General features: G+C 43.1%; 1 protein-coding gene across 1 annotated transcript; it reads right to left on the minus strand.

The window, feature by feature from the left end:
• Positions 1 to 36: 36 nt before the first annotated feature.
• PRELID3A (PRELI domain containing 3A) lies at positions 37 to 9,459 on the minus strand. The gene is made up of 6 exons (XM_035565361.2): positions 9,290 to 9,459; positions 7,858 to 8,026; positions 7,378 to 7,467; positions 6,556 to 6,626; positions 6,359 to 6,461; positions 37 to 1,503 (listed from the first exon to the last, which is right to left on the minus strand). The coding sequence occupies exons 1-6, from the start codon at positions 9,319 to 9,321 to the stop codon at positions 1,390 to 1,392; spliced, it is 579 nt and encodes a 192-aa protein (XP_035421254.1). The 5' UTR covers positions 9,322 to 9,459; the 3' UTR covers positions 37 to 1,389.
• Between the last annotated feature and the right edge of the window lie 73 nt (positions 9,460 to 9,532).

Here is a 9,532-nt window from a genome sequence, read left to right on the forward strand (position 1 = left end):
TTTAACAGCTTCCTAAACACATGGTTTGCCACTTGAACAAGTAAACATCCTTGCAACATTTATTTCAGTTTGTGCACACACAAAAAATAATTTAAAATGCCCCAACAGAGGGCTGTCTAAGAAACACATACTACACCTGACCAAGTAGGAAAGTTTTGTGAACTTCTGACAAAGGCTGGTACCCATTTCCAATATCTATTTCTGTATATTTTAAAGGAGGCAATTTCAACAGTTACTGCAGTATTTTTCCAGATAACGAGAAGCATTTAAAAGAATTCTAAAAACATTTGTACCAATGTGGCAAAGTGTTGAAAAAATCAGTTATGCTAGTAGTCAGTAGTTTGCAGAAAGCACTCAAAAAGGAGAGTCCGTGTGTTTGTCTTGTACTCTTTGTTTCCTCCTTTTAGGACGTGAAAAACACATGTTTATGAAACATCACCCTTCGGATTTCAAACTTCCTGCTTATTTCAACTCTTCTGGTTATTGCATCAGTCTCTTCCTCAGTTAAGACATGATGTGAAGAGCAAGGACCAGTGGAACAGCACAGCCTCTTCATTCAAGTAGCCTACAAGTACCCTTCTTACAGATAAATAAGAGAAGTATTTTCCAGCACCTTCCAGGAATTACCACTCCTCTTCTGCTAGTGAGGGGAGGAACTAGGGAAAGTTAATAAATAGGAAAATAAATTATAACCTCCCCCCAAAAGGAAAAAAAAACAACCATCTGTTTAGGCTATTAACATCAAACATCGATAGAAACTTTATCTTCGTTGGGATATAAACATCTAAGAGGTAAAGCACCTGTCACATTCAGACAGCACATTTAAACAATGTAAGAAGAGTTAGTATCACACAAGTTTTAGCTTTTGGGGATGATTCTCTAGATAGATATCTTACTCTAGAGTATCATGTCCCGTCTCATGTAGTTCCCTCTAAATGGTTATAAGACGCTGCCAGGTTACAAAACAAACAAAATTCAGTGCTCTAGTACCTATGGGCCCTTCACAGAACAAAAGCTCGTATGGAGAACCCTCAACAAACACAAGTTCTTTTCAAGTTTCAGTATGAAAAACTGAGATGGTGTAAAATATAACATACTCTCAATCTCTGTTATACAAGGCACATTTAGGCAGTTTTAAATGTGCTAAATGTTTTGTTTCCAGTGTTTAAAAGAAATCGTTTATGTGAAAAGAGCATCTGCAGGAGGTCAATTTGGCCTTCGGCAGGCCACAGGAGCTGCTGTGGAGATGAAAGATGAGGTTACTTTTCCGCTGATCCTATATTCTTACAAATATATAAAAAGTATGCAGATCAGCCTTGGAAGGGAGATCTACAAAGCAGTTGGCAGAATAAATTTTTTTTTCTGTCAGTTACTTGGTACTTTTGTCTTTTATTTTTCTGCTGATGCTGCTGCCATGGCTGGTTTCACGCCCTCGCGCGTTGATTTCAGCTCCTCCAGTTCTGTGTTTAGTTTGCTGATCACCCACTCCAGGGCATCTCGACCCTGCCAAGAAAATACTGAAATTTAGGATCAGAACAAATACAACATCGCTGCGAACGTTTCTATAGTTCGTCCTCTGTCAGACATGAGATTTGTTTTAAAATTAATTCTGTACCCTGCGTGGTTCCATAGGGGATTATATTGATTATTTCTCATCTAACTGAAATTTCACTGCAAAGGCATCTATGTAACCCATAAGCAAGAAGTAAATGCAATATTGCTGTGAGCTCGCAGTAGTTCATCTCTGCAAAAAGCCTCACTCAGCATTTAAGTCCCCTTATGGAAGAGGACTGCCATTTTTACTGTTTGCTGCTCCCACCACCTGGAAATACCAGCAAATTTATGAAAGAGTCTACACACTGTTTGCAGATTCGTTAACCAAGATATGTATGGACACTTTTTGAGAAGATCCGGGACAAAGAAAGACAGTCTTCCAAGCGCTCTTTGACGTAGCAGCTGATTGATTTGATCTCTAGCTAGAGTTCAAAGAGACGGCCTTGCACTGATGCCTATACTCATGCACAGTGACTTTTCAGCATATGAAACAGACTATTTGAGAGACAACAGCTGCACCTTTTATATCAAGGGACGGTCTTTCTTCACCCAGTTCTCAGAAAGGGTCGGGAGTGCCTCAAAGCCAGGCACTGACAGCCTACATTTTAGTAAGAGTGGTGGAATCCAGCAAAGCAAGCAGGTCGGAAGCCTTTTGCCTTAAGACGACGCTAGCACCTGCACTCCAGTGACCACAAGAAGTAGAACCAGCAGTAACAGGGAGCTGGGGGTTCTGGAAGTAAAAGGTTTATCTCAAGACTCTCATTAAGTTCAGTGAAGGGCCAACATTGGTTCCCTTCAGGTTTTTCATTCTACAGGGACCCACAGAGTAAACACAGTCTTTAAACAGAGAAAAGCCACCCACTTATCACAACAGAGCATTCAGCCCTTGGCCAGAGCTCAAGCAAGAGGGATTTGTCTGTACCCTGAAGTACCTCAAGAGCTAATAGCTTTAGGTTCACTTAGTACATGCTATGCCTTTAAAAGGTATCAATAAAATTGAAAAGGGCATGATTTCAACTGCCCAGTTTAAGCATGGGCTGCTGGAAAAATTCCTTAGAAGAGCACGAGCGTGATTTAACTTCGAGTTCCTCCACATTCACTGTGCTCCAGCGGGTGATTACTTCCACCACATCTACATCCTGCGCGAGACCTGGGAACAACAGCAAAGCATGCGTAAAAGCACCCCGACAGGAGCAGGCTGCCACACAGCAACACGGTGTAACTGGCCATGAATTAGCCGAGTAGAGTGCTCGATCAGGAACAAAGCGGGGGGAGAGGGAGGGAATCATCTTTCAGCGAGCGTGCACTGGGTATTTACAAGTCAGGTTAAAATGTCCTCTCCTGGGTGGCACACGGGCACAGAGAACTGAGTAAGACAGCAGTGACTTTACGTTATATTTATGTAATCACACAGAGAGAGCTGGTCAGAAAGTCAAACACCTTTGATGCAGAAAATGCTCAGTAGAAAAATACTGAGATTCTTTTCAAGCCCTGACTATGAAACAACCAGGTCACAGTGTTTTAGTTAATATAATCTACTTGTTGACGAGACAAAACAACAACAAGTGTAACACTCAACTCGAGTGCTAAAACATTTCCTGCAGCTTTACCAGCTACGGAGGTCTGCACCTTTTTCCTTAGACCTGCATACGCTATTTGCTATGATTTGCGGCTAAGAATGAACTCGTGGTGTTGGCAAGGAAGATCTCAGGAGTATTCTGCATGGGAAATTAAGTTACAAACTTTAACAAGATGTAAAACCTTTGGGTATTGTGGAACTACCGGTTTTTGAAAAAAATCTGACAGAGGATTGGTCTATAAAGTTTTATAGTGTACAACCACTTCTGTAGTAGCTCATTAAGCAAGCACATTCATAACCAGGCATGCATATTACATCAGTCTTCATTGCATGTGTTAGCAGCGCGATGGGTTCAGTAGACCAAACACCACACATGAAGATTTGTTGGTATAGCTTAAGTGGTTGATAAATGCTGAGCCTGCGTAGTTGACATTTTCTAGAAAAACAGCCATAAAAGCTTAGTGGAATGAGAACATAGAAGCAAACACTCGTCACATACACTGATCTCAAAGTAAGCAGTGTAAAAAGACCCTGCATTCTTGACAAACAGAAGCAGCATGATGGATTATTTTTTAAAATTTAGTCTTGTCAGTCAAAGTGTAAGCTAATACAGGAATGACAGATAGGCTACACTTGCTAGCAGAAGAAAAACCATCCACAGAGGTATCAGAAGCAACTGTGCTCAGTTCTCTCAGCCTTGAAGTCAGACTTCGTCATAGTCGCATAGCTTAAGGGACACACCACTACCAAAAAGAATGTAACTACAAAATGAGTGAAAAACACCAAGAGAGTCTGGTATTCTGACAGCTTCAAACTTTGTACAGATTTCCACAGAGGTTGACAGAAGGGCAACAATACTCCTCAGGCATAAGAAAAGCAAAATACAATTTCACTATGCAAAAGATTACCCTTGTTAGGCAATCTGTTTTAAGAAACCAATTTTATATCCTAGGAGTACGATTCTGCTTTGTTTTCATTACGCCAATTCCAGTCATTAAACAATGTGTTAATTCCTTCGGGCACCTGTTTTACATACCGGAATCACAAAACTAAGACCAGAGCAAACACGTGATAGAGGGGCTCATTCCCGTGCCCAGTTGTTTGCGGTGATCATTCCACTTCCACACCATAAGCAACAACGTGGCACAAGACAGAGCTGCAGCAGGTTCGTGGTTCAGTGACATGAGCACGGGCTAATCGATCCCGTCTCGGTGTGACCTACTCTCTACAGCTGCAGTGTAATGAACGTTTGCCATTCCTGTATGTAACGTGTACCAAACATACGTGCAGGTTAATTTATGAAATCCACATCACAACAATCCATGCACACGTTTGCTAGAAAGCTGAAATGCTGCACCGAGAAGAAGAATGCTGGCATTACCACTAGTTAGTACAAACTGCAGGTGTGGAGAACTGCTAGCTTAGAGCGCTTTCAGAATTTTGAATTATCCACTCAATAGCATCCCACCCCTGGAGTAACACAGAAAAAATTGACAACATAGGGCAAAAGACTTTTTCCATTATAAGTGCAATAACAAAGCATAATCTGCCATCTCTACCTCAGAGAAAAATCTCAATACTTATTTCTTCAGAAACAATATGTATTTCAGCAGCTGTCACGAAGTTTAAGAAGGGTGCTAAGAACCCAGAAGGGTAGCACAGCATGCTAGAAGAGCTAGTAATAGCAGAATAGGTTACTGGGTAGCAAAGAAAAGGGCTGCAAGTACAAATTCCTGCCAAGTTCACTGTCTCTAAAGAAACTCTTCAGGGAAACAGACAGAACAAGATGATGTTTTTTGTCTGTAAGAATCTTGTGAGACAGGGTGTTATTTGAAAGAGGCAGAATAGAAGAACAGCTTTTAAAAAAAAAATTGAGCTTTCACACAGCAACACATGAATCAGTACCAAGAAATATTTACACTCTTTCTCTGAGTTCAGTGGAGCCGTGCAAATCTGACAGATGCCACAAGAGGAAATCAGCTGGCACTTCTAAGTGTGCCCAGTTGATGTGGCCACTCCAGCCAGCTAGTGTTCTGCTATCTCTGAGTCAGGCTGAGGTTTTGTTGTGAGCCAGGGTCTGGACTGCTGTTGCAAGACCAAAATAAATGCCCAGCATAGACTTTTAAATGGAAACTGGATCAAAAGAGAATTGGAATTTATCTGAAACACATTCCATTTATGACTTCCAAATCAACACAGAGAGCACTCACCTAGTTAACGTTACTCTCCAGTGTCTAAAAACTATCCATCACTCCTTCATCCCCCCATTTTAAGCTGCTTTCCTCTCATTTTTGGAAAAGCACAAAGACGAGAAGCAAAGGAGGCTTTCTCCTTCTCTGATATGTTGGTCAATACCTCCTACTAAGTTGGGTTACTCTGTCTTGGTCAAGCAACACCTCTCACAGGGACAAAGGGCTGTCTCTCTGGCCTAGAAGAAGTTACCTGGGCCAAATTCCCAGCGTTCAGAACCTCTCCAGCAATGCAGAGCACAAGCTCACATTTCAGTTGCACTCATCCTGCTGTTAGGCAGCGATGCCAATGCTTCTCCATCAACTCCACTTCTTCCCCACCATCCCCAAAGAAGCATAGGACAAAGTGTCCAGGAACAAGCACTCTTGAAACTGTCTGTGCTGAAGTTCAGCTCTGTGGCTGCAAGCCAAATAGAAAAAGCGAGCACAAGACAGAGGAGTGGGTGTAGTGTTACCTACAAAGGCCAGCATAGTTTCCTCTCTTCAAAAAATATGCCTCTGCTGACATGACATTACTTTCAGCCAAAGGCAAGGAGACAGCTCAATAATGGATAGGACCTCGCACAGAAAATTCGCTGGCATTAATGCTAAATCCAGATTATAAAGGCTGAAAAGGAAGTCACCTTCACTACTAGCACTAACTCCTGTAAATACGCAGCTGGTGTTTAAAAACATACTTTGGAAAAAAAAATCATGTTTCTGGTATGCGTCGCTGTAGCATACACATAGGGGTTGGTTTGTTCCGATGTGCAATTCCAGCTGAAAACCAGATACTTAGTAGTGAAACCTTTTCATACTTTGGTAAATTATATTCTACTTCCTGAGGTCCTACAAAAAGTCAGCTGGAATTCTGTGCACAAAGTTTAGAGAAATTAAATATAGTACTCAGCACACACGCTTGACAATTCCAATTTCAACAAAAAGAAAGGTGTTTTTGGGGGGGAGAGAGGGAGAAAACAGAATAAAGGATATGTACCTTTCTGGCATTAGAGGATATTGTGTTTGCCATTAAGCTTTCCAAATAACTGCTCAAGCTAATGCCTTTGACAGTAATAATTGCCTCTTGAGTTAGCACAGTTCTGTAAGAGAATAAAGAGAAGTTAATACTTAAACTGAATTTGACTAACATACTGTCTGCTATACATAAAAAAGCACACAAATATCCTTACTCACTTTTCAGGGTTTTCAGGATGAGGCGTGTAAACCAGTCTCTCATCAACAGACACCAAGTTTGTGAGAGTAATCTTAAAGAGAAAGAAAGACCTGAAATTCTAACTTCCCAACTTTCACTTTTGCATTATCGACAGCATCACTCAATAGCAGAACAGTCATTTTAATGTCAGAGACAAAACAGCATATACAGAATATGAAACCCAGAACACAGTCAATAAAAATACCTATAAGGGGTGATGCATCTTGTCCTATCCTAGATCTAATTATAACCATCTAAGTTCCTATTCACAGTAAGCTGCACAAGCAGTTTTCCATTTGTTTTCTCTGAATGTTGAGCCATATCATATTTAGGTAATGCAATTCAAAGAGGCTCTTTAAGACCAAGACCACTGTAACACTATTCTGAGGGTAAAGAAAAGTAATATTCAGGAAAGAAAACACCTCTTGTACAGAGACAAGACTCCTACAGACAACTCTACATCAAATCTGATAATTACAAGTTCCCATCAAAAGTTAGCAAAATGCTTCGTTTACGCTTGTGGAAAAAAGGCATTTCAAATTAAAATATTTGTTGTAAATAGCAGCGTAATGTTAAACACGTTAAAGTCCAACAGTCATGTGCATTCTGAGAAATAACTTTATAAAAAACAGAATCGTATATGATGGATCCCACAGTATTTGTGGGAAGAAGAAGAAAAAAAAGAGCCAACTAAGACACATGCCTCCTTATAATGAAAGATGTAAACACATTTCCAAACATTAAGAGACAAAGCATGTAATCTCCAGAACTACTAATCAGAAACTTCTTAAGCTATAACTCACATTAGTTGAGCAAAGCTCCATCTTTTTTTCTACTGGATCTACCACAGAATGTTCTTCAATGTAAGTCAGAGTTCTGTTTGTTCCTAAAATCTGAAAGTGAAGAAAGACAACAATAAAGTTTAGTACTAAAAACAAACAAAGAAAAACAAACAACAAAAAAGAAAGCACAAATCCGAAATGAATACACCTCACAAATACCAAGACACTGATCAGCGGTAAGATTACATGGCAGTAATTTGCATCAGTCATACAGAATGACACAGACCAGTCTAGAAGGCATGTACAGACATAAAAACACACTGTGGGCATATTAAAGCCTATAACGTATTATTGCTACAAACCATGCTGATTACAGCTTATGTGATATTTGTGGATGACGCTTCCTATCAATCAAGCTTTTACTTTGAATTCAGCTCCAGTTCACCTGATGACCTAAGTGCATCACACCCCTCATAAACTATTAAGCCTGTAAAAGCATACCACTTTTACAATGCTCGGCAATCCCCACTCTGTGCTGAGAAGGCGGTGACTGTGCAACCTCCCCTGGTTGTCAAGGCTTCTGTCGAGGACATCTACTCCTACCACACATGGATTCATCGGGTTGGGGTACTTTCTCATAGCAGCTTTGATCACTGTGTCCCAGGGGTGCCTGGAAAAAGAAGAAAAGACAACATTTGTAATTATTTTGCAGTTAATGGCAAGTATTCAGACAACCCTGAATTGACTAGGCTGCTCGAGCTTTCGCAACATGGCATGTGCTGTACAACTTCCTAGCTCCCACATCAAATATCCCTTCAGAATTCAGTGATGCTTGGAAAGGCCATAAGAAAGCATTGGTACACAAACAGGAGAACAAGATATATTCCTTTCTTCAGGGTGAAGGAAAGAATTATTAACCCATGGCTAACAGAAATAAGGGCAAGGGGCAACAGGCAAGCTGCTACGTGTGACATTCCAATTAGCTATACAAAAAAATAAAAAAGGGTGACTGACCACAGAGGCTGTTGGATCTCCACCCATTCAGAACTCGGCTGGAAAAGAAACCCGGCCTAATATTTGAGTTAGCCCTGCTCTGAGAGGGAAGCTGGACTAGATGCCCCAACAAGTCCACTCCAACCTGAATGCTTCCGTAATGTTTAGCACGCCAAATAAATGAGAACTACTTTTTTTAGCTTCTGTTTCCTCCTAGAGTGAAAAAAAAGAAAGAAACAAAGTGAAGTTTACTTCGTTTTCTATAAAGCAACCAGGAAGTTCAAAATAGAGAAACGGATTTTCAGAAACCACCTCATCTCTGCTGCCTGAAGTCTGCACCTTTCCCACTGGTTTTGGCAGCCCGGTAGCACGAATTACAGCCACGGATACCCTTCTCAACACAGAACTGTTCTCATGAAGAAAGTTTTGAGATCATCAAGCTCTGACGACGCCAGACTCCGCGGACCAGAGCAGCCCCGCCAGCGGAGGACGGGCTGTCCTCACGCTCTTGCTGCGGGACTTCGCGCATCCTTGTACCGAGGCTGCGGCCCCAGCAGGGACCGGATGAACCAAGGACTTGATCCAACACGGAGATTTCGTTCCTAAGCACCCGTTTCTGTATTCGGGGTAACTGGCAGGCCTGCAGCCCTTGAAGGTACCTTTACAAACCAGCTACGGAGACCTAACTCCACAGGGCTTGCGGGTGCCTCTGCCCTACCTACACACAGGCACTGCATAACGCGGGGGCAGCGTAGGACGCAGATCCCGGCGAGGAAACGCCGAACAGCCGCTGCACCCCGCAGGAGGAGCCCTCACAAGCCCCTGCCCGCCCTGCCTCGCCTCCAGCAGCCTGCCGTTAACGCCTAACCCCTCGGCCGGCCGCGACGAGCCCGCCGCAACGAACGCCCGCCCGCCCGCCCGCGCCGCTTTCCGCGCTCACCCGAAGACGTGCTCCGAGCTCCAGATTTTCATGGCCGGAGCGATCTCGGTGCGGGCGGGCGCAGAGCAGCGCGCGCGCGGCTCGCGGCCGCCCGGCACCCAGGCGCCGGCCGGCGGCAGGAGTGACCGCGGGGAGGGGCGGGGCCGCTGACGTCACTCGCTGCGTGAGCCGGGGGAGGGGGGGGGGAGTCGGGCGAGCGGGGGGCGTGGCCAGAGCAGGGGCGTGGCCAGAGCGGGGCCCCGC

The sequence above is a fragment of the Cygnus atratus genome, chromosome 2 (assembly GCF_013377495.2).
Source record: "Cygnus atratus isolate AKBS03 ecotype Queensland, Australia chromosome 2, CAtr_DNAZoo_HiC_assembly, whole genome shotgun sequence".
Lineage (NCBI taxonomy): Eukaryota > Metazoa > Chordata > Aves > Anseriformes > Anatidae > Cygnus > Cygnus atratus.

Bases quoted from the DNA above. Each gene is read 5' to 3' on its own strand.
- PRELID3A (XM_035565361.2), bottom strand. From the start codon at position 9,321: ATGAAAATCTGGAGCTCGGAGCACGTCTTCGG. The intron at 7,468-7,857 runs GTATGCTTTTAC...CTTCACTTTCAG, and splicing joins TGCCGAGCATTGTAAAAGTG to ATTTTAGGAACAAACAGAAC. The intron at 6,462-6,555 runs GTGAGTAAGGAT...ATTCTCTTACAG, and splicing joins CATCCTGAAAACCCTGAAAA to AACTGTGCTAACTCAAGAGG.